The following is a 23,941-nucleotide window of genomic DNA, read 5'->3' as shown; positions in this document are numbered from 1 at the left end:
GGAGGCCTTGGGGTCTGCCCAACCAGGGATTGACCCTGGCTTTGGGTTTGACCCTCTCAGTGCTGGAACCACACTGCCACGTCTCAAGCTGTACACTGCGGGTGTTTGTACAACCCCAGACTGGCTTGGGTTGGGAGGGACCTCAAAGCCCATCCAGTGCCACCCCTGCCATGGGCAGGGACATCTCCCACTGTCCCAGGCTGCTCCAAGCCCCAATGTCCAGCCTGGCCTTGGGCACTGCCAGGGATCCAGGGGCAGCCCCAGCTGCTCTGGACACCCTGTGCCAGGGTCACTCGATCACTGTGTTGTGACACAGTGTATGGCTGATGAGTAACCCCTATTACTGCTCTGGGCTGCATTTTGAGCCAGGGATCTGGTCCCTGCTGGCATCTTTGGTGCTCCCAAACACCACCCACCAGTGATGGAATCATAGAATCATAAAATCGTGGAATGTCCCGAGTGGAAAAAGACTAACAAGGATCATTGAGTCCAGCTTGTGTCCCTGCACAGACACCCCAACAACCCCAGCCTGGGCATCCCTGAGAGCGCTGTCCAAACGCTCCTGCAGCTCTGGCAGCCTCGGGGCCGGGCCCATTCCCTGGGGAGCCTGGGCAGTGCCCGGCAGCCTCGGGGGGAAGAACCTTTCCCTGAGCTCCATGCCCAGCCCTGACCCAGCTCCAGCCGTTCCCTGGGCTCCTGTCCCTGTCCCAGAGCAGAGCTCAGCCCCTGCCCCTCCGCCTCCCCTCGGGAGGAGCTGCAGCCCCCAGGAGCCTCCCCTCAGTCTCCTCTGCTCCAGCTGAACAAACCGAGTGTCAGGGACGGTGTAATTCGGAGCTGTGTTACTCGGACATCCATCCTGCAAGAGCGTAAGGAGCCGTAGGGCGAGTGGCCGGCTGGCAGCCTGGGAGAGCCCTGAGGCGCAGCAGGGTCGGAGCCAGTCCCCGCGCCTTGGGGCAGCGGGAAGGAGGAGGGAGAAGGAGGGATGGGCACACGGGGAGAAAACATTTTAGACGACCTGAGGAGGAGATATGAGCTAAGTTCCCGCAGCTCCAGCCCCTCGTCGGGCGAGAGCCGCGGGCAGTGCTTTGCCAGCCGTCCCCAGCGCCCTCCACCCTCCCTGGGCTCAGCGAGAGCCAGATGGAGGCACATCTTGGCTGCACGGAGAACGAGGCAGTGAAGCGGGCTGGGGAGATTAACTCCACGGGGAAAACAAGCTCAGCAGACGCCGCGGAGCTCAGGACCCGCGCGTCTGTGTGTGAGCACACGCGTGTGCTCCGAGCACACTCGGGCACACACGTACGGAGGCATTGGATGTGTTTGTGTACTTGGGTGTCTTTGACAGAGCTGGTGAGCCCGCGCCTCGCCTCGGAGAGGCAGCCGGCTACTGGCGATCTTGGGTTTGTCATCCTTTAATTGCTCTGCTTTGGTAACAGTGATAATTGGCTGGAAATCGATACTGTTTTGCTCCTGTTTCTCCCATCCTGTTTCACCCAGCCTCCCCTCCCTTCCCGGACGCCGTCGTGCTCTTTAGTGGGTGACATTTAAAGGCTCTGCCACAGCCATTAGATAACCCAGGCGGAGAAGATGCTGTGGAGAGGGCTGATGCCGGCAGGGATGGAGGCAGCTCCCCTCTCCTCTCCCCTCCTCTCCTCTCCCACGACTCAAGGACAGATGGAGATGATGCTCCAGCAACATGTCCTGGTGCTGTGAGAGTCACAGGGGTGGGGGACCGGCGGATCTGGGGGTGAGGGGAGAGCGGAGTGGGGAAGGGACAAACCCTGGCTGTGTCGGCCAGGAACTCCCTCCGGCTTTGGCTCTGAAAATTGTGCCAGAGCATCACGGGAAGATGTGTATTAATATCCCACTGCCCGGCCTGCTCTGCTCTGCGTGCCCCCCGCCTCCCCAGCACGGTGTCCCCAGCTCCTGCCATGCTGCCCTGGCCACGGGTGGGATCTCAGAGTCCCCAAGGTCAGGGACCTCCCAGTCCCCTTGTAACTGCTCTCACAGAGCAGCCCTTGTGCTCCACCTACCCAGCCGGGCTGCTGGGGCTTTGTCCCCCCAAAAGGTGCCCTGACCCCCAAAGCTGAAGGGCCTGGGGAGAGGGACAGCAGCACCAGAGGGTGCATGGGGAGCCCCAAGAGCCAGGGGCACTTTGTGCTGGAGCTGGCAGCCCCAGGACCCCTGGTCTGCAATAGCCAAGGGACCCTCATTAGCCAAGGGAGCCTTGTTAGCTGAGCAGCCCTCATTAACAAAGTAGGGTCCAGGGACCCCCTCTGTAGGGCTGGCTGGAGCATGGGGCTGGCAGTGAGCGAGGGATGCCTGGGAGGCTGCAGGTGAGGGTGCGTGAGTTACCTGTGCCCTCACCTTTCATGGGCACCTCTACGCCCACCCCCTCCGTTACCAGGGCACACACCTTCCCTGGTTACTCACGCACAAACCTACCCTGTGCATTCACCATCCCCAGGTAACTGTGTGCCCACCTCTATGGGAACCCATGTGCCCACCCTGGGTGGGTACCTGTGCACTCACCATCCCGGGTATCTGTACTTTCACCTTCCCCTGGTACTCGTGCACCCACCATCTCTATGTACCTGTGTGCCCACCTCTATGGGTACCTGTGCACCCACCTTCCCCCGGTACCTGTGTGCCCACCATCTCTATGTACCTGTGTGCCCACCCTCTGCGGGTCCCTGCGCCCACGTCCGTGGCTTCCTGGTGCCACCTGGTGGCCGCGCGGCCCCGGTCCGGGGGTGCCCGGGTGGGAAATGCCCCAACATGTCCCGGCAAGGACCTTTGTGCTGCCCCGAAGGTTCCGCAAGGGCACCCCGAGAGCGGAGCCCGGCCCGCGCCTCTCCTCAAACCAAAACCGAGCCGAACCCCGCGCCCAGCCCGCCGAAGCTCAGGGTAAAGCTCTTTGTAGTCCCCCTGGGTAGGGAGGTGCTGGGGAGACTCCCGAGCAGGGCTTGGCCGTGGCTTGCCGGGGGTTTTGCTCCTCGGTGTTCCCCAGCCCCAGCTCAGCTGGCAGCGGGCGTTTTCTCCTGCGGGGTCATCCCCGGGGAACCCCATCGCGATGGCCGTGGCGAGGACTGGACCCGTGGCACGGGCTCGGAGGAGAGTCCTGGACCCCCGGCACAGACACGCGGGCTCGGAGGAGAGTCCTGGATTCAGGGCTGGGCACACAAGCTCAGAAGTGAACGGGCTCCGTGACCAGCTGGGCCACCTGAGCACAGCTTTGATTGAATAAACCCTCACATCATCCAGTGCTTGGTGAAGAGCGACAGGAACGGTTTGTAGCCGGGAATTCTTTCCAGCTGGAGACCCCTGAAGCATCCCACCCATCCACATTATGGACGGTGTATGGCCCCAGACCCAGAGCTGGGGGTCCCAGCCCCGCTCCTACCGCTGGGGTAGAGCCGGCTGCATCCCGCCCCTGTGGATGGGGGGGGAGCAGAGTGCTGTCCCCCCAGAAGCTACAGCCATGTCCCCAGTCCTCTGCCCTACAGCTGAAGCCCAGCAGTGTCCCAGGCTCTACAGTCATGGAATATCTGGGGCCCAGCCCCAATAGCTTGAGGAACAAGGGTCTCGCCCCCTTCCTACAGCCTGGGTCTGATTGTGACCCAGCCCCTCCAGCAGGGGCTCCCAGATCCCTCTCTCTGCAGGCGAGTCTGGCTGTGTCCCACCCGACATACCCACAGGAGGGTCTCAACCTCCTCAGCTGTAGATGGGGCACACCTATAACCCCGCCCGATAGCCAAGGGGGTCAGAGCTCCCTCCCTTATAGCCAGGGCACACCTATACCCCAGTCCCTATAACCAGGGGGTCACAGCCATCTCCCCTGTTGCTGAAGCACACCAATACCCCAGCTCCCTCCCCTATGCCCCAGTCCATATAGCCGGGGGAGGGAGGCGTCACAGCCCTCTCCGCTATTCCCGGAGCACACCTTTACTCTTGTCCTTACAGCCGGCGGTTCACAGCCCCCTCCCCTATTGCTGGAGCACACCCACACTCCAGCCCCCTCCCCTACACCCCCGCCCCTGTACCGGGGGGTGTCGCAGCCTATCGCCCCCCGTCCCCGGGGCACACCTCCACCCCCGGCGCCGTCCCAGGCCTCGCGTCCCCCCCGTCCCGTCCCCCCCGTCCCGGGCCCTCCCCGGGGGAGGCGCTCGGGGCCCGCGCCCGCCATGTTTCCCGGCAGCGCTCCCTGCCCGCCGCCCGCCTGAGCCTCCCGGGGCCGGCCCGGCCCGGCCCGGGGCCGCCCGCCCTCCTCCGCCGCCGGTGAGTGGGGCCCGGCGAGCGGGGCCCGGCCCGGGGCTCCCGCTCCGCGCAGGCCGCGGAGCCTCGGCCTCGATTAGCGCCGCGGGCCGGGAGCGGGGCGCGGGGCCCGGCCGCGGGGGGGGTGGCGGGCCGCGGCCAGCCGCGGGAGGGGGCGGGCGGGGGTCTATCCCCGGCCGGGAGGGGGGTCCCGGCCACCCCGGGCCGCCCGGGCACGGCGGGGGCCGCGGCTCGGGCCGGCCGGCCGGCTGGGCCGTGCGGCGCTCGGGGAGGGCTGAGCCCGCGGCCCCGTCTTTCTGCAGGGACGCTCGATCGACAGCAGCTCCCGAAGGTTTGTCCGTGTGGCAGCGGGCGCCAGCCGGGACCCCCGAGGGATCCACTGCTGCTGGGGCTGCCCTCGCTGCGAGTGCCCGAGGAGAGGCCGGTTCGGGCCGGGAGGATCCCGGTGCGGTGATGGGAGCGCTGGTCTGAGCTCTGCGAGGGACCCCCGGGTGCGGAGCCGAAACCCGCATCCCCCAGCTGAGGACGAGGAGGAATAAACCAGAGGTGATCCGGTTCCGTCCCACGGGAGCGCTCCTTGGCAGGGTAATGGTTTCGTGTTCCTCTTGTTTATTCCCTTGGTGAAGCAAGTTTTGTAGGAGCAGGAAGGGAAGCGGCAGAGCTGGCTGGGATGTGGTGGGTATTTTGTGTATCCCACAAAGGCAGCACTGCTGGGAGCTCCTGGTACCAACGCCGTGGCTTTGTGCCCGAGCTGGAGCCACCCGCACCCACCATGGTCCTGCACACATCCTCTCCCCTTGTTCTGTGTCAGAGCTAGACCGGCTGCAGCCACGTTGTCCACACACATTGGAATTGTGTGTGGTTTTTGTTTGTGCCTCATGGTTCTCATTTGGAGCGCTGCGGTGGGTTTGGCCCTGTAAATGCTACACCGTGTGTGGCTGGAAGGGGCCGATTCCTGGGGTTGGAGGTAACTGCATGTGATCCAGAGAGAAATTATTAAGATTAAATTTAAAATCAGGTTCCACTGTGTCAGCCTTTTTTCCTGGGAAGGTGTTCTGGAATTGCATCTTGCTGCTGGAAAGAAAACTGTATCCTTAATTTCCAGCCTAACCATGTTAATGTTCCCCTTACCCACGTATGTCAGAACAGAGCGTCAGTGGGTTCTTTTTGCATTGCTTGCGTCATCTTCCTGAGAATTAAAAAACTAAACCAGGCTTGAAATGAAAACCAAAATGTGACTGACTGGGCCTGCACTGGGCGTTGGAGGTGTGGGTGTTCACAGGGGGCATCAGTAGTGCTGTGGGGGCTCATCTCGTACGGGTGGAGAGCAGATTGTTCGGGTCTGATGTGCTCGTCTGTCACCGGGAGTGTAGGGAGCCTCATGGTGCAGGAGGGAGAACCAGGAGCCAGTTTCTGTTGGCTTTCCAGTCTGGCTCTGGGCAACTCCTGGCCGCCGAGCTCTGGGGGTGGCTCAGGGCTCCAGGACACGGATTTTAGGAGCCCCGAGCGCTCGAGGGCCTGGGGTCGTGTTGTTGTGCACGTGCGGGAACCGGGCTCTCTTGGAATCCTTTGTGCTCCTTCCTGATCAGCTGCAGCACACAATGCCCGAGCGCTCCGGCCCTCACAGCTGTCCCGGGTTTATTTTTGCTTCCTGGTTGTAGCTCGGTGCCTCAGAGGAGCGAGGATGGCTCAGGAGACAAACCAGACGCAGGTGCCTCTGCTGTGTACCACGGGCTGCGGGTTCTATGGCAGCCCCCGCACCAACGGGATGTGCTCCGTGTGCTATAAGGAGTTCCTGCAGAGGCAGCAGAGCAGTGACCGGATAAGCCCTCCAGGTAGAGGATTTTTTTTTGGAAATCTGTCTTAAATGGGTGTCTGGATACAAACTGTGTTCAGCAACTGCGACAGAGCACGGCACTGGTACCTGGCTGCCAGCAGATTTACTCCCTCCTGGTAAAAATCATCTTTCCCTTTCCATGCATACCCAAGGTTCTAGGTCAAGGACCCACGCCCTCGAGCATTTCTGTTCCCTGTCAGGTGGGGCAGTTGTTTTCTTCCCAGTCTCACCAGTTTATGAACCCAGCCAGCACCTTCCAGTAGACTGTAAAATTTCATGTGTGCTCATGGCGATCCCAGCTTTTAGCTATTTCCTGCTCCCTGAGGTAGGAGCTGACTGCTGGGAGCCATGACAAAGCCCCACAATGAACTTTTATTTGGCCTATCTGTATAATTTTCTTACCTTAACAGTGTGACATGACTTTTTTTGTTTCTTGCAGTTGGGATGGGAGCAGGGGAAGGATGCTCTCTGCAACGTGAGCAGGGATTTCTTTTGCTGGGGGTTTGTGCAGATGCCCCATGTACAGAGTGAGAAATGCCTCTGAGGGTTCTTCCACAGTTTATTCCTGAGGGTAATCATGGCTTTCCTCGAGTCACCCACACAAAATATGCTCAGGAACGTGACTTTTCTTGACAAAGAGTTTTTCTTAGGACCCCAACTTAGATCCTCAGCTGACGCAAACCCACACGTGTCTGCTGAAGCTGGTTCCTTTCAGCAGATGAGGATCTGGTTCTTAGACCTTGGAGAAGTTGCAAAGTGCTGTTGGGTTCAGGATCCAGACAGCCCTGGTCTGTTAACCCCACAGAGTCCCATGCACAAATTTGGAGGGGAGGGTGTAGGAACAGGGATATGGGAGTGATCCCAACAAGGGTGTGCTCTTCCAGCTCCAGTAGGGAACAGGAGTGTAAAACCTGCTGGAAGTGCTCATTCTGCTTTCTCCTTGGCTGTCAAGCACCTGAGGAACTTGCTGACACTTCTCAGAGACTTGACCAAGCCTGCCCTTGTGTTGTAGCACCCAGTGGTCCCAGCAGCAGCCCCATGGCTTCCGAGGCGATCGCAGGACAACGCGCGGAGGGAGACTCCACACCTGAGGATGCAAAAGCCAGGTAGGGGCAGAGTCTGGAGGGGAGGGGATCTAAACCCTGCTAAAATCCAGCTCTGGGATACAAGGGACAGGCTGTCATCCTTCATGTGGCCAGTCTGTAAACGAGCTGGGTAAGCTCTGCATTGTGACTCTCGTTTATTTGTAAGATTGAGATGTCCCTGCTGCTGTCTGATGTGTACCAGAGGGTTGGTAGTAGATTCAGTGGCATCTTGGATCTCCTGGAGCCAGTGCACCTTGTCTGTCCCTGGCTCTGTTCAGCTGTTCGACTTCTGCTCAGTCAGTCGCAAGCAGTGGGATTTTTGGGGTTTTCCTGTGCAGGGTCAAGAGTTGGACTTGAAAGGATCATGAGGATCATCAACTCAGGATATCATGTGATTCTAAGTGAAAGCACCTGCTGCTGACCCAGTCTGGAAGCTGTGACAGCAGGATTAGAGACGTTGGGTCTGTTTGATGGGAAGGAGGACAGAGCTGCCCTGAACTCTACCATCACATTACAGCCCTGACTCATAACTCTGTTTCCCTGCCCCTGGACTTGTTTGGATGGGCTTTGAGATATAATTGGGTGGAAAAGGAAACTGAGATCATCACAGATTCGTTCCATTTATGTCTATAAAGAACTTTGATCCCAGATCTTCTGGGGGATTGACCCGCTGTACTCCTGACCTACTTTTGAATATAAGGAAATAAACTTTAAGGGCTGAAGGTCTCTCCCACATAACTGTCCATCAAATGAAGATACTTGTGTTTTCTCTTTTTGTTTGTCTGCTGCACATGCTCCCAGCGCTCAGACTCCTGTGACCCATCAGATGACGGCCATGAGCATATCCAGAGAGGAAACCAGCAATGAGACAGAGGAATTCAGCAAGACAGATGAAGCCTCATCAGCTTCTTCCTCATCAGGTAGGGTGGTTGTTTTGGCCTTTTCACAGGTCTGAGTGACACCGAGCTCAGGAGTCCACTGGAGCAGCAGGGACAGCTGCTGACCCCGGGGTGTGTCCCCTCCCGTGTAAAGGCACACCTAAGAGCTGAAGAGGAAACTCTTGTTTTGGTGACAGGGAGGAGAGCAAATGCTGTGCCTGAGGGCAGGCTGATAGAGATTTCTCTGAGGGCTGAGGGCTGAGTGGCTGCCAGCCCTCGAGTGGCTGGCAGGAGGATAATCTTCCATGACGCCTCTCCCAGGGAATGGCAGCGAGCCCGGAGCGTCCCACAGCCTGACGTGGCTGCTGCTGGCGGCACTCCCCTGCCAGCTCCTGAGGGGGAGGAAGGGAGACGGATCCACCCGAGTCTTGGAGAAGGGAGACTCGTTTGTGACAGTGCCTGGGGGTAGTGGAGGCCCGTTGTTGTCACCCCGTGTGATGGGGGCACCTGTCCCTTGGGGGAGTGTTACACAGTGGGTGCCCTGACGTGATTGAGGCACACCAGAGTCGTTGCCCAACGTGGCACATCCTCCAGCTGATGCCATAAGCCCGTGATCCTGCATGCAGACACCCTCCTTTGCTCAGCTGACAGCTTGCTTGCATTGAAAGCTAAAAAAACCCAGGAGCTGTTGGTTGCTAAAAAGCCAGGCTCTAGTCACCACACATGGCTGGGCATTTTGGGTTTGGTAATCCCTTGCCTGCAAGCCCAGGAGACAATTTACAACAGGCAGGTGAGAGACCGTAAAAAGAGGCTTGGGAGAGCCTGCCCCTTTCTTCTGCCTGTGTAGTTTTTAGGAGGCTGTTTAGGGTCAGCTCCACAAAGCTGTCTCTGTTTTGTCTCCTCAGAGCAGCCTGCACCACAGGTGCTCCAACGAGCAGTTGGAGCTACTCCCTCCTGTTGACTTCTCTAACCTGCTTAGGTGCTGGAGGAAATCCTGCTAAGCATCAGTGACCTTTAACAATCTGGCTTTGAGAGCTCAGTTTTCCCTTTGGTAGATTAGAGGCAGTGATGGATATCTGTGTAAAGCGTTCTAAGACCTACATATGGGAAACACTTACATAAGAGTCAGCAAAAATAATCAGTAGTACTTACAAGGGGTTAACTTTTTTCTTCTCCCTACGAAGATTAACTGTGGGCTCAGCTGACAGCTGTGTTGCTGTACAGCAGCTGAGCTGTAGTGACTATCCAGTGTCCAGTGGCCACTCCAGCCTTGGATTTAAGGCATTTGAAACAGAGAGAAAGCTGTGAGGTGGGGATCTCTGTGGAACAAGGCAAATCTCACAGTTGGGGGTATGTCAGCCAGGGCAGTGTGCACATGGAGAGTCATTAGAGCCTCAAGCAGCTCCTGTAATAAAATGAACGTTTGGTTTATCAAGAAGGGTAGCAAAACTCTTGCCTCTGTTTCAGGTACCCTGCTTGAGATATCCCAGAACACGGCTGAGGGCAAGACGGCTTCGGAAAAACCGAAACCGAAGAAGAATCGCTGCTTCACCTGCCGGAAGAAGATTGGGCTGACTGGTAAGTGCCTGGCTCTGGGAAAGCTTCCCTGTGCCCTAAGCAGTCCAGAGTGAGAGCCCTGTGAGCACATCTGCTAGTGCTGCGGTGCCACTGGGTTTGGGGGGTCAGAGGCTGGAGGTTGCCCCCAAATCCATCAGGAGAGGAGGGAGGGGAGCTCCAACCTGCGACAGCACTGGCTGAGGCAACAGCCTGGAGAACATCCCACTCGCTGCCAGGGTCCTGGCAGCCCTTGAAAGGAGGATTGGATGCAGCAGCACCTCTTTGTTGTCTCTGCTTCTTGGCAAAAGCTGCTGTCGAGGAAGGCAGAGCTCGCTGTGGATCGGAATATGCTCCCGGTCAGGTCTGCGGTAAAGCTTTCGTAACAGTGACATGAACTGAGTTAGACCCAAATGGAAAATCCCTCTCCAAGGCTCATCCCATTTGTTAATGCTGCCTGATTTCCACTCTTAGCTTCCTGAGAGCAGAATGGCTCTCAGCATGCAGCCTGTAAAGCCAGAGAGAAGTGCTGGGATGGTGTCAGGGCACTGCTATCAGTGGGAAAACTGCTCCTGGAAAGTGAAGCAATTCATTTGGCTGTGGTTTGTTAATAAAAACATAATTCTCCTAAATTATCTCTGGCATTTAGTGCTTCCCTGGAAGAAAGTTGACTCTGGAGCTGTGCAGGTCATGCTGTTCTGGCAGAGCACTTGCTTCTGTAGCCTCCTTGGTGCATCCAGCAGCCAGGGACTGGCTGTTTGCATGGATATAAGAGGCTTTGGCAAAGTCTGGACTGGGAAGTTTTAGCCTGAGCTTGCCTGGAAATCCACAGGCACTGTCCTAGAATAGGGGTGGGTTTATAAACCTGGAACTGGGCAGGGTACTCTGTGCCCAGCCTTCAGGTTGCAGAGAGGATTGTTTTCCTGGATGAGTGTTTCCTTAAGAGCTTTAAACTATGAGAAGTTCCCGTCTTTAGGATTCAGCTTGCAGAGAACTCCTGTGAATTCAGGGCATTTAGGATAAAATGAGTTCTCTCAAAGAGGAGTAAACTGGCACCTTGGAGCAAGGTGTTTGTGGGCTTTACAGCCTGCAGTTGGAAAGATGTGAAGGGACAGAGCATGATTCCCTGGCAGCAAGATTCCCTGCTGTCCTGCAGCACATCCCCTGCTCACTCCTGCCTTGGTTTCCCAGGGTGCTGTGTTAGTGTGCACTCTGAGCATTGCCCCTGGGTGAAGTGACTGCATTGGGAGTTTTGAAGCCTAAGGAGCTCGAACATGATCCTGACGTGGTGACAGTTCCCCTGCTTGCTGCTGTTCAGTCCAGGTGCTGCTGTGTGACCCTGGGGAGCTGGGCTGGCTCGGAGGGCTCAGCTCCAGCTCAGGCTGCCTGGGGAGCCTGGTCTGGATTAGCAATCTGGCACTCTGCAGTGCCTGGCATGTCCCTTGTCCCCGGGGAACATGGACAGCAGCTGCTCTGGGAGCGTTTCCCACCATGTGACAGCTGGGGCTGCCCAAAGCATGCGGAGCTGCTGAGCCAGAGGAAAGCAAAGAGCCACCCATGGCCTTCCCCAAATGAAAAGTCCCTTTGGCCTGTGGGGAACAGCAGCCCCCCCCTCCTCTGCCCCTCTCTCTGCATGGGTGGCATTTCCTGGCGTGGCAGGAAGGAGCCAGGCCCTGCCGCCTTCCTGCCCAGCTGGATGGGGCCTGATGTGGCTTCGTCCCTGCTCTTCCTCCCCTCAGGCTTCGACTGCCGCTGCGGGAACCTGTTCTGTGCCATTCACCGGTACTCTGACATGCACGCCTGCCCCTACGACTACAAGGCAGAAGCTGCCGAGAAGATCCGCAAGGAAAACCCCATCGTTATTGCCGAGAAGATCCAGAAGTTGTGAAGGGGTCTGAGCAGCTCAAACTGCAGCCAGGCGGCCTGGTGCTCCTCCCCTTCCTCCCAGCCTTCCTCCTCCTCCTCCCAGCCCCTGCAGTGGTGCGAGGGTGACTCCGGCAGCGCACACGAACCGGCACCTGGACATGGGGACTCCTTGCACCTCTAGCAGTCAGTTGGTGTTCCTCCTCTCCCTTCCTGCCTGTCCGACAGCCACAGCTCAGCTGATGTGTTCTCAACCAGCTTCCCAAAGGAAAAGGGACCGTCCTGCCCCGCTGCTCCAGCGCTAAGACCTTCAGACTTGCCTCTTGCCGGGTGGTTTGCACGGCGTGAGCGGCCGGGCTCTGCCGGGCAGCCTCTCCCTTCCCGGCGGCTCCGAGTCCTGCAGACCACCCAGGGCTTGTGGCCGCAGTCCCTGAGCAGCCGCTGGACTCTGTTCCCACTGCCTGTAAACCCGGGAGCTGGGGGATCCTGGCAGCCAGACTGCCGTCTGCTCCCTGGGACGTGTTTGCTCTCAGATGCAGAAAAGTTGATTCCGTAGTTCCAACACCCCAGACCCCCCTCCCCACCCTCTGTGACGCTGTTGGAGAAGCACCAAGGGGGTTGAGCAGTGATGCTGGCACTGGGAAGTTATTTTGTGGCTTGAAGTGACGTGGGCAGGACCTTCCAGGAGGTTCCGCTTGCTGCCTTGTGCCTCTCTCTGCAGGGAGGGAGCCAGGGACACCCCTGCTCCAGCCTCCTGCTTCAGCACCCCTGGTTCACCCCGGCTGCTTTCCCAGCAAGGTGTGTGTCCCTCAGCACTGTGTGTGCCTGCTCTCCTCTCTCCCGTCTTTCCTCTCCCCTTTCTCCTCTCCCTTCTCTCCTCTCTCCCTGCCTTCTGCCTTACACGAGTCACTCTCATCAGGGTTGTGCACAAAAGCTCAGGTCCCCACACCTCTGCTTCTGGACCTGCCCCTGCATCCAGGTGACAGTGGGGTCCCCTCCTCCCATGTGGGCCATGGGGAGAGCTCAGGGAGCCCAGCCAGCTGCCCTCTCCTGCTTCTTCCCTCCCTGTGGGCTGAGAGGCGGGGCCAGGTCCCCAGGAGATGCTCTGCAAGCCAGACAGAGGGAACTGGGGCACAGGGAAAGTCACAAGGAGGGTCCCAGGGTGCCCAGAAGTCCAGGTGGGGGCTCAGAAGCACCTGTGGAGAGCCCCAGGGAGCAGGAAGGGGTGCTTGGAGAGCTCTGGGCTCACTGAGAAACTCCTAGAATTCCCTGAGGTGCTGCAAGGCCCAGGGAGGGTTCCGGGGTGTAAGGGAAGGCAGAAGGAGAACTTTGGGGTACAGTGAACATACTCAGAGGCCTCAAGCACCCCAAAAGGCACTTGGAAGGCTCTGGGAGTGCACACACACACACACACACGAAGGGAGGTGTAGGAAAAGGCAAATGCCATCTCAGTACCGCTCCAGAAAGAGCACCCAGAGGGCTCTGTTGGGAGGACCTGGAGCTCAGGCAGAGGTTCCTGGGGCACAGCCACAGCCTCTTCCATGCCCGGGGGATTCCTGGGAATACCAGGAGCGGGGCTGTGGCTACGGAGCTCTGGCTCTCACAAGCAGAGAAATCCGGATGCGTCCCGGGGGACAAGCAGCAGCCTCTGTCCCACTGCTGGCCATCCCACGCTTTGGAAGCATTTCCCTTGGTGTCGGAGAGCAGAGCTGCAGGCCCAGCCAGGGGAAATCTCAGCAGCTCCTTCCTTCCAAGGGCTGTTTTCCTGCCCTGCTTGTGGCAGTTCTGCCCCAGTGCTGGTGGGGGGACCCTTCCGAGTGTTTGGTTTTTCCAGTCTGCTCCAGCCAAAGCAGTGTGTGCTGTGCCAGCTGCCAGCCATCCTGTGGTGTTACCGGTAGCATCCGATCCTCCCAAACTGATGCAAACCCCCCCCCTCCAGCACAGAGAGGAGCAAGGCTGCCTCTCGCCAGCCTTTTCCTCCGGTTTTTCCTTCTGGATAACATTGACATTATGTCTGGAGCACGCAAGTGGCTGCACGTGTTACCCCTGGACACACCTGGGCCATCAGCACAGAGCTGATGCGTGGCCAGGCTGGGTTTGCCACTGAGCTTTTGGCTGAGGATGATCCCTCCCTCTCAAGGGAAGCAGGAATTGCAGCCACCAGCCCCGAGGAAGTGCAGCAGCTCCCATGGATCCGTTGGGAAAGCCCACAGCTGCCTGCTTCTCCAGCACCGCCCTTTTCCCTGTTCCTTCCTCCCTGTCCATGAGTGTAAATACAACACAGTCTAGTTTGCTTGGATGCTGTGGGTGCTCTGTTACAGGCAGGGATGTCTGTGGGGGCACCACTCAGCTCTGGGCTCTTTCAGGGGGGCTGTGGGGCTCTGTGCCTCAGTTTCCCTGTGGATCATCATTAACAGTACCTGGCACTGGCCGGGGGTCAGAGCACCCTGGACCTGCACCCTCCGGATCTCAAATCCACCAGGGGTTGGACTGGATGATCTCCAGAGGTCACTTCAACCCTGACAATTCTCTAAGTCTGGGATTCTTCCCTTCTGGCTGAGTAGGAAGCTCCGGCTGGGGTTTGAGGGGCTCTGAGGTCCTCCCGGGTTCCTTCTTGGCTGCTGTCACCTCCCTGGGCTGCAGTGGGACCCCCGTGGGCCCCCAAAGCCTCCCCCCCCTCCCCATACCCATGTGGGGGCATTCGGGCGGTGTTTGGCACCAGGACTGACTCCAGCAAGGCTTTGGACACCGTCTCCCATGACATCTTCGTAGGTAGACTGAGGAAATGTGGGATAAATGGATTTGGGGGGAGGGCCTGGCTGAATGCAGAGCTCAGAGGGGCCTGATAAGCACAGCAGAGTCCACATGGAGACCTGTGGTCAGCCCCATCCCCAGGGCTCTGTACTGGGTCCGGCCTCGTTGAGTTTGTTTAGAAACGACCTGCTGAAGGGATAGAAGGGATCCTGATCAGGTTTCATGATGATTCAGGCCGGGGGAGTGACTGATTCACCTGAAGGCTGTGCTGCCATTCAGAGGGACCTTGAGAGGCTGGGGGAGAGCTGGGTGGGGAGAAACCTGAGGAGGTTCAACAAGGGCGAGTGTAGGGTCCTGCACCCGGGGAGGGATAACCCCAAGTGCCAGCACAGGCTGGGGGTGACCCATTGGAGAGCAGCTCTGCAGAGAAGGACCTGGGGGTCCTGGTGGATGACGAGCTGTCCCTGAGCCAGCAGCGTGTCCTGGGGCCAGGGGGACAATGGGACCCTGGGGGGCATCGGGCAGAGTGGCCGGCGGGGCAGGGAGCGATGCTGCCCCTCTACTCGGCCGTAGTGAGGCACATCGGGGGTGCTGTGTCCAGTTCTGGGACAAGAAGGACAAGGAGCTACTGGAGAGGGTTCAGCAGAGGCCCCAAAGATGATTTGGGGTCTGGAGCATCTCTGTGATGAGGAGAGACCGTGGGAGCTGGGCCTGGTTAGTCCAAGGAAGACTGAGAGTGTTGGATGTTTGGTTTTAAAAAACAAGACTATAAAATAGGACAGGATAAAGTCATAAAAGCTCAGAAGATACATTAGACAAGATGGAGAACAGACAGATTTACACAGCAACCTTGCTTGATACAAACAGAACACGAGTCCAGCTCCAGAGCCGTGACAAGCAGCCCGGTCATTTGGTCCAGCTGACTTTGGGAATGTCGTAATGCTCACTCAGAGTATCCAAGTGCCTGTTGAAGTCCTCCACTCGCTGCTTGTGGGTTTTCGACGCTTTCTTCAGGATCCGCTCCATTTGCTGCAGGAGACACACAAGGGCCGCTTACTGCCGGCCCTCGCAGCCCCCTCAGCGGCCCAAGGACTGGCGGGGGTTTTTAAAGCCTTACCCGCTTCTCCTGCATCTTCTCGAAGGCCACCTGCGCAGGAGTCCGCTTGTCCAGCCCGTGCTGCTTCTCCTCCTCCTGCTTCTTGCTGCTCACGATCTGAGCTTTGTCTTTCGCCTTCTTCTTCTTCTTCCTCCGCTTGCCGGCCCCCGGGGCGCCCCCGCTGCCCTTCAGCCGCAGGGGACCGCGCTCCATGAACTCTACCAGTTTCTACTCTCTATTCTGACCCCGCTTTATGCAGTCCAAAACCCATGAAATCAATTGGTTTAACCTTCATTGGTCCCAAGCCGGACAGCTCTTAGTAGCTGGTTTCCTACTGGATACGGATTTCTTCGCCTCTGATGTTAATTAAGTCTTCACTCCTGGATTTCCTTATCAGCCTTTTCCGGACCAGGTGTCTCCAACCAGGGCAGCTCTGGAGTAGATGTTCGCTGATGTTTGCTGATAGTTCGTCAATGGCCCTTGATGGCCTTTATCTCTTGTGTATCTCTTGTGCTGTTCTCAGTCCCCTGAGATGCTAAACTCATCAGGCCTCACCTGGTGGGAAAATGCTTTGGAAAGAAACTTCAGGTCCCTTCCCCCGGGGCAAAGGCGAACAAATGTGACTAAAGTTATAAAATAAGAGTTTTAAACTTGGTATATTTTCCAACAGGAGGGGATCTTGAATCGCCCCAAACCGGGCCAGGAGACACTTCAGAGACAGAGTCAGAGAAGTGGGTGTTTGCTTTATTCGGCGCCGGGTGTGTGGGGATCGCTCCTCCAAACACACACACCTGGTGCTCTCTACAACACAGTATTATGGGCTAAATTATGAATATTCATCACATTCCTTGGGACAGGTGTGGTTATACAAATTATTTCTGGAAGTCATTAATATCATTAGCATACGGGTCACGCATGCGCTGTGTGTCCTGGTGGTCGCTCCTCTTCTTCCTCGGGGGTCTCTCTGATGAAGATCAGTAGTCATCCTCACAGTGCCCTTTTCACCTTTCTCCCTGGGCATGCGTAGTCCTTTGAGGAATGATTCAGCGGTCTCTGAGATGATCCTTGTCCCCTCTATCTTGACAAGATTAGGGTGAATTCAGCTTCTTAGGTTTTGTAATTAACATCTGCTGTCTGAACTAACATTTGCTGTCTCCCAATAGTTAACTGTGCTTACATGAGTTAGCTATTGACTGCCCTTTCCTCAAGTTATAAAATAAGAATTTTAAACTTGGTATATTTTCCAACAAGAGGGGATCTCACCAATCCATATAAATATCTCCCACGTGAGTGCCAGGCGCCTTCCAGTGGTGCAATGGCCATACACTAAACCACAAGAAGTCCCACCTCGAGACGAGGAAGAACTTTACACTGAGGGTGGCAGGGCACTGAACAGCTGCCCAGGGAGGCGGTGGAGTCTCCCTCTCTGGAGACATTCCAATCCCACCTGCTCCACGTGCCAAAGTTGGACTGGATGTTCTCCAGAGGTCCCTTCCAGCCCCATTCGGGACCCAGGGACTGAGGAAGGGCCACGCCGCGGCCCCGCCATGAGGCGCCGGGGCGGCCGCGCTGTTCCCATGGCAACGGGCGCGGGGCGATGGCGTCACTTCCGGTCGGGGCGGGGCAAGCGCCGCCCCCGCCTGGGAGGCCGCAGCGGCCGCGGGGCCTCGGGCAGCGCCGAACGGGGCCGGGGGCCCGGGGGGCCGGGAGAATGTGCAGGTACCGGGCAGGGGGGGGCACACGGGGTGGGCCTGCAGGGATCGGGGTCCCGCCGTCCAGCGGCGGCGGTGGCGGGGGGGCGGTCGGTGTGTGTTTGTGGGGGGGTCCCACAGCGCGGCCAGAGGGAGGGGAGGCCCAGGGCCGCCGGGGGAGGTCACGCTGGGCACTGTGGTGGGGACACAGTGGTCAGTGTGTGTTTGTGGGGGGCCGCGCGCGGGTCAGTGGAGGTGTGGGACCCTCCCAGTAGGCAGTGAGAGGTGAAAGGTCCACGCCGGTGAGTGGAAGGGGGGGCCGGTCGGTGTGGTCAGTGTGTGTGAGAACCACCCCCAGCAGTCGGGAGAGGCTTACGGTGGTCGGGGTGTCCCACGGCAGGCGGTGGGGGCAGGGGGAGACCCACGCGGGTCTGTGTGTGCCCGTGGGGGCTCCTCAGTGGTCGGGAGGGGGCTCGAGGAGGTCGGGGGGCCTGTACGGGTCCGGTGGGGCTGTGGGGGACACACCCCCGTGAGCGGGGAGGGGTCCCGCTGGCCAGTGTGTGTGTTTGGGGAGGGTCCCCCAGCGATCAGGGAGGAGATCGAGGCCCGCAGCAGTCGCGGGGGCCCCCACGGGCCAATGTGAGTGGGGTCGGGGGGTCTCCGTGCTTGTCAGCAAAGCGAGAGGGCCACCCTGGACAGTGAGGGGGAGAAGGTCAGTGGTGGGGGAGCCACACGGGTGGGTTGGTGGGGAGGGGTCAGTGGTGGGAGGGAGGCTAAAAGCAGGCAGTGGGGGGAAGGGCCACCCCGGTCAGTGTGTGTGGGGTGGGGGTCCCATGCCTATCAGGGGAGGGGGGAGCACCCAGCAGTCAGTGGGGGGGGTCGCACAGGGGTCAGTGGCTGGGTACGGTGTGGATGCCCCCTGTGTGGCTGTGGGGTGGGTGTGGGGTCAGTGGGTGTGGGGTCAGTGTGTGTGTGGTGGGTCGGGCCCCCACAGCAGGCGTGGGGAGAGGGCAGGGGCCGGGCAGGGCTGCCCACCCACGGCGGCTGGTCCCAGTGGCACATGGGGTGCCAAACCTGGGGTGCCACGTGCCAGGTGTGACACCAGCCTCGGCCCTGCTGTGGATGGTCACCAGCCCGAGGGTGTCCTGGCCTTCCCCGGGGCACGGGGCACCCTTCACTCCCAGTATTTTGCCATATTTCAGTGCCATATCTCAGCTTCAGTGCCATATCCCTCTTCCACCCCTTCCTCCCCTTTCCCAGCCCTTCGGAAGCAGATGGAGCGAATTCCTCGGGGTGTGGGCTGGTTTGACATTCCTCAGCTCAAGCCTGTGCCCAAACTTGCAGAAAATAGTTGCTTTTTTTTTCTTTCTTTCTTTCTTTCTTCTTTTTTTTTTTTTTTTTTTTTTTCTTCTCCGTCTTTCTCTCCTCTTTCCCCTTTTTCCTCGGGAGCTCGGCACTCCCGCACGCTTGTGCCGGCACCTAGGTGGCCCCGGGGGAGCCGTGTCCTTTGTCCCAGCAGCCGTGTGGCTGCTGTGGGGGTGGTGTGTGTGCGATCCTGCGCTTGTCCTCGCCCCCGCCGCGGGGGCTGGCGAATGTGGCAGGAGGTTTGATTGGGGGGGGGGGGTGGTTGGGGGGCTGCGTGGGCTCGGTGGGGGCTGCGAGCTGCGGGGGTGCTCGAGGCGGGGGACACTGGGGGGAGCACGTTTGTCCCCGGCCGTGGGTCACGGAGGGGACAGAGCCCTCAGAGCCCCCGCCCTGCCCGCAGGCCCCCGCAGCCGCCGGACGGACAGATGGACACCGCAGCCCCGCCGCACGCCCCGGCCCGCGCTGCACGGCCGGCGCCAGCCGTGCCCAGGGCCAGCTGAGGACGGGGTGTCTCCGGGCCGGCGTCGTTCCCGGCCTCTGTCCGATTCGGATCCTCCCTCGCTCCGGGCGCGGCCGCCTCCCGCCTCGCCGCCGTCATGAACGGGCTGTCGATCAGCCAACTCTGCTGCCTCTTCTGCTGCCCGCCCTGCCCCAGCCGCATCGCGGCCAAGCTCGCCTTCCTGCCCCCGGAGCCCACCTACGCCGTGGTGCCCGAGCCCGAGCCCGTGGGCAGCACCGGCTCCCTGCGAGGCGCCGCGGGCCGCTGGAAGCTGCACCTGAAGGACCGGGCGGATTTCCAGTACTCCCAGCGGGAGCTGGACAACATCGAGGTGTTCGTCACCAAGAGCAGCCGGGGGAACCGCGTCGGCTGCATGTACGTCCGCTGCGTGCCCGGCGCCAGGTGAGTCACCCGTGGGTGTGCCAGCTGCCGCTCTGCTGGGCTGGACTGGGCTGGCGCCGCGCTGGGGGCTCCTGGCCCCTCTTGTCCCTCGGCTCAGTGTCATGGGAGGAGCTGGCCCTGCCGCGGGGCTTTGGAGGCGTCCGGTGCGATGGGCGAGCTGGGCTCCCAGGACCGGTCTGGCTTGTGGCCTCACTGGGAATGGGGTTAAAGCAGGAGCAGAGGCAAAGCCAGCGGCTACAGGGATGTGGGAATTCCCCAGGCTGTCTCACAGTTGCCCAGTGTCACGGCAGTGGTGCAACACTCCAGTTGTTTGCACAGAACTTGGTTCTCAGGGAGCCCCGGGGTGGCTGCACCAGCTGCTCCTCCCTGTCCCCAGCCCTGTGGTGACCATGGGAATGGACAACTGCCTGTGCCAGCCAGGAGAGCCTGGTTTAGTCAAATTCACAGAGACATTTGATTCCTCAAGGAAAAGAGTGATGGGAGTGAAAGCCAGGAGGGGCTTGGTCACTCCCGTGGGTCTGTGAACTGGGAAGCTGGAGAGAGGCAGCCTGGAGTGTGAGATGGAGACCTCCTCCTGCTGCCAGTGGCTGGGCAGGAGGGGACTTGGCAGCTGCTCCCCAAGCAGTGGCACAGTTTGGGGGTTCAGGTGCAGAGGGAGGCCAGGTCACCCCAGCTGACCCCTTTCCCATATCCTACCAGGAGCAGCAGGTCCTCAAGGACCAGCATCCCAGCTGCAGGGCTGGAGGGGAGAACCTGGGCTGGGGGGAACCAGACCTCCCAAACCCCGGGGTATCAGGTGCTGCTGGCTGTCTGACCTCCTGCAGCTCGTCCTGTCACTGACTTCCAGCTGGGGCTTCTTGGGCATCCAGGCCGGCGTTGGAGGCTCAGCCTGGCCACAGACCCCTCGGACCAGCTGCAGGGGCTCAGGAGGGAGTGGGTCCAGCTCCCTCCCTCTGGCAGAAGGGAGCCAAGCTCCCATCAATCTGCTATTAGTGTTAATTTTTATGATTAACATTGTTTTCCCCCTTATGGTGGAAATTTCTTGTGCCTTGTCACTCCCACAATTCACTTCTCTCTCAGCATCTGGTGTCTTGCCAGGCTCAGGAGAGAAAAAAACCCGCTGTCAGAATTCTTACTTGAAATCCCCATTGGGCAAATGGCCCCAAATCCTGAGCTTTTTACCAAAAATAGACTCAAAAACTTGAACAGAATCATCATCCTGCCTTCAAGCTGCCTGTTCCCGCTGGGAGCGAGCCCCTGGCTCCGGCAGCAGAAGGGTCTGGGTGTCACGAGGACCTTCCTTGGTGGCCAGAGGGGTGTTGGCCCTTTATGTCCCGGGCTTTGGTTGTTGGTCTCCAAGGCAGATGTCCAGGGATATCCGTGCCTGAGCTGCGGCCCCGCGGCCCAGCCCGGGATTAACGTTCCGTCCCCGTGTCCCGGTGCCGCAGGTACACGGTGCTCTTCTCCCATGGCAACGCCGTGGACCTGGGGCAGATGAGCAGCTTCTACATCGGGCTGGGCACCCGCATCAACTGCAACATCTTCTCCTACGACTACTCGGGCTACGGCGTGAGCACGGGCAAGCCCTCGGAGCGCAACCTCTACTCTGACATCGACGCCGCGTGGCAGGCGCTGCGGACACGGTGAGCCGGGCAGGCCGGGGCAGGGAGCACGGCCCTGCTGCCCTCAGGAAAACCCTGTGCTCCAGCAGTCTGGAAAACAGGAAGTCTCCCAGAAAGGGAACCCTGGGCCACTTGCGACAGGAAGGGGTGGTTGGAAAGCTGTAGAGGGAGCAGCTGGCGAATCCAAGGGGTAGGGATGCTGCGGGGCATGACCTTGGCACAGCTGTGCTTCCTGTCTCGCTGTGCCAGGCTCAGCCCTAGTTCCCCTGCCGGGTTTGGGATGCAGCCCCATGCCAGGCTCTGCCTCCTCTTCCTTGGGCCTGGCTCGCAGTGTGACCCAGAGGTGGGGCTGCCCCACATGGCTGCAGTCCAGGGTCTGTGAATCCCCCCATAACCCTGACCTGGTGAGGGAAAGCCTTGAAAACCCCCAGAACTCACCTGGCAGCTCAGCCCTGGCTTCTCCCTGGTCCTTTGGGAGTGCGGGGAACTGCACTGGGCCCAGCCATGGGGAACTGGGGGAAGGTCAGGGGGACAGACCCCAGACCCTCCCAGGAGCCTTGTGGGTGCTGTGGCCAGAGCGGAGTGACCCCTGAGTTGTATCTCCTGGCGATGTGCCTGGCCACTGACCTGCTCTGTCCTCTGCCAGGTACGGGATCAGCCCGGAGAACATCATTTTGTATGGACAGAGCATCGGCACAGTGCCCACGGTTGACCTGGCCTCCCGCTACGAGTGCGCGGCCATCGTGCTGCACTCCCCGCTCACCTCCGGCATGCGCGTCGCCTTCCCCGACACCAAGAAGACCTATTGGTTCGATGCCTTCCCCAAGTGAGTGCCCTGGGCAGAGGGAATGGGGGTTTTGGAGGGGCAGTGCCCAGACCAGCTCTGCTTACAGCCAGGGGACATGTGACACGTGGCCCCATTTTCGTCATAGGTTTAGGCATCCCCTTCGGCATCTTCTTGCCCTGTATTTGGTGCCCTCTGGGGGTCCTAGCCCTTCCTGGGATCACTGTGCCCCTCCTGAGGCCCGTGCCATGTGTGTGCCCCAGTACCCTATGGCATCACCTCCTGGCCACCCTGTCCCAGTGCCTTTGCCCGCCAGCTTTGGGGCTGTGCCACTGGCTCCTTGTCAGGTGTCCTGGGTGTCCCTGGGACTCCTCTCTCCCCCAAGAGTAATTCCTTGGGGATTTTCCTGCTCTTCAGATGGCAGGAACAGTGCTGAGGGGACGAGCTCTTCTTTGCCTCTCCCTTGCAGCCCGGCCCGTGGGGCCCAGGGGACAGTCCCCGAGCCGGAAGCTGTGGCAGGGAGCCACCAGCCCACGCTCTGCATCCCGATGGCCTCGTGTGGCCTCTGGGACCGGGCTGGGAACAGCCGTGCTTCCCTTCCTCGGAGCCCAGCAGGGCTGATCCCGGCAGGGAAGGGCTGTCCTGGAGCAGTTCCCATCAGCCCTGCCGAGGTCCCACAGGGATGTTGTCACTGTTGTCTGCTCCTTGTCTGTCACACCGGGGCAGATCTTTCCCTTGGCAGAAACTCTGTGTCACTCCCTGTCCCTGTGCTCTGCCATGATCAAAGAGTGTTTCCTGGTCCCTCTCCCAGGGGATGTTTTGGGGGCAGGAGGAATGGGAATGTCTCATTCCCTGTGCTTACCCCCCCTCTCTCCTCTCTTCCCCATCCACCCTCTTGGCAGCATCGAAAAGATCTCCAAAATCACCTCTCCTGTCCTCATCATCCACGGTACGGAGGACGAAGTCATCGACTTCTCCCACGGCCTGGCGCTCTTCGAGCGCTGCCCCAAGGCCGTGGAGCCGCTGTGGGTGGACGGGGCCGGGCACAATGACATTGAACTCTACAGCCAGTACCTCGAGCGCCTTCGGAAATTCATCTCCCAGGAGCTGGCCAGCCAACGCAACTAGCCAGGGGAACAGGCAGGGGGGTTCTGCTTGTTTCTCCAGTTCTCCCGGTAGCTCTCCCTAGGCCCTGCTGCTGGAGCTGTAATGAGTTTGTTCAGCCTCGGCTCCAGGCTCAGCAGAGGGCAGGAGGCCCTGGAATGGACAGTGTTTGCTCTCGGACACGAGCACAGCTCTCCTCCCTGCCGGTGCCAGCCCCGGCGCTGCTGGCACCACCGGCCCGGCTGGCCAGAGACGGCAGCTCCCTCCTTCCCCCTTCCCAGAGACATGAGCCCACCCTCCGACGGTGGATCCTTGGCTTCAGACATGTCCTCATCTCCTCTCCCGAACCGGCGAAGCCCCGAGCCCCTCCCGGCCGCTCTGCTGCTCTGACCATAGCAATAAGGCGAGTTGGAGAGGGGCTGGGGCCCGGCCCCTCCCCGGCGTCCCTGTGGGCGGGACAGAGGAGGTGGCAGTTCCCGCTCTCCATGGAGCTTTCCCGGGACCAGCGCTGGTGGTGTCCGGTGTTCACCCCGCGGCTGGGGCAGAGCCGTGTCCCCAAGGGGACTATGGGGATGCATGGAGGAGGTGCCCCCCTGCCCCACACCTCCTCCAGTCTGGCGCTGCTCAGCCTTCCCAGAGCACTCCTGGTGTTCGGGTCACCCCTGGAAAACCTCCTCCGGACCACTCGCCCGGGGAAACGGGGTGAGGGAACCAGGCAGTGAATAAAGAGCAGAGGTTTAACGTTTCACCCGTGTGTGCCCTTTCCCTGGGTACCCCTGGGGGTTCCTGCCCATGACTCAGCCCCAGGGTGTCCGGCTTTTCGACTGTTCCCCCTGTTCAGCACCTTCCCTGCCCTTGGCCAGCTCCCCAGCGCTTGTCGCCCTCCTCTGGGGACTGGGTGGCCCCAAGGAGCCAGCAGGAGGGGGGAAGATGCCCTTGGCCCCTGAGACCAGGCTGCAAAGGTCTATGTGTCCAGTGGGACCTGGGGACAGCAGGAACCCATTCCCCTGCCAGCCCCTGTCCCGTGTCATTAGGGGATCCTGTGGGATCACGGGTGCAGAGGTGGAGGATGGCCTCAGCCTTCCAGGAGTTGTGGGGGGCCGGGTGTGCCACAGGGGAAGGGGGACATCCCCAT

General features: G+C 59.8%; 3 protein-coding genes across 3 annotated transcripts; 2 read left to right on the top strand and 1 right to left on the bottom strand.

The window, feature by feature from the left end:
• Window positions 1-4,219: 4,219 nt before the first annotated feature.
• Window positions 4,220-13,788, top strand: LOC116436003 (AN1-type zinc finger protein 5-like). Its single transcript, XM_032092798.1, has 7 exons — window positions 4,220-4,275; window positions 4,575-4,857; window positions 5,934-6,107; window positions 7,122-7,215; window positions 7,996-8,114; window positions 9,540-9,650; window positions 11,366-13,788. The coding sequence occupies exons 3-7, from the start codon at window positions 5,957-5,959 to the stop codon at window positions 11,512-11,514; spliced, it is 624 nt and encodes a 207-aa protein (XP_031948689.1). The 5' UTR covers window positions 4,220-4,275; window positions 4,575-4,857; window positions 5,934-5,956; the 3' UTR covers window positions 11,515-13,788.
• Window positions 13,789-14,989: 1,201 nt separating this feature from the next.
• LOC116436004 (protein FAM32A-like) lies at window positions 14,990-16,111 on the bottom strand. Its single transcript, XM_032092799.1, has 2 exons — window positions 15,361-16,111; window positions 14,990-15,272 (listed from the first exon to the last, which is right to left on the bottom strand). The coding sequence occupies exons 1-2, from the start codon at window positions 15,550-15,552 to the stop codon at window positions 15,150-15,152; spliced, it is 315 nt and encodes a 104-aa protein (XP_031948690.1). The 5' UTR covers window positions 15,553-16,111; the 3' UTR covers window positions 14,990-15,149.
• An 840-nt stretch (window positions 16,112-16,951) lies between these two features.
• Window positions 16,952-23,554, top strand: ABHD17A (abhydrolase domain containing 17A, depalmitoylase). Its single transcript, XM_032092937.1, has 5 exons — window positions 16,952-17,058; window positions 18,796-19,296; window positions 20,745-20,939; window positions 21,565-21,744; window positions 22,605-23,554. Exons 2-5 carry the CDS (start codon window positions 18,992-18,994, stop codon window positions 22,828-22,830), a joined length of 906 nt encoding a protein of 301 aa, XP_031948828.1. The 5' UTR covers window positions 16,952-17,058; window positions 18,796-18,991; the 3' UTR covers window positions 22,831-23,554.
• The last annotated feature ends 387 nt before the right edge of the window (window positions 23,555-23,941 follow it).

This window comes from Corvus moneduloides, chromosome 28 (assembly GCF_009650955.1).
Source record: "Corvus moneduloides isolate bCorMon1 chromosome 28, bCorMon1.pri, whole genome shotgun sequence".
Classification (NCBI taxonomy): domain Eukaryota; kingdom Metazoa; phylum Chordata; class Aves; order Passeriformes; family Corvidae; genus Corvus; species Corvus moneduloides.
Note: the sequence above shows the minus strand (reverse complement) of the source record. Positions and strands in the feature narration are given on the sequence as shown.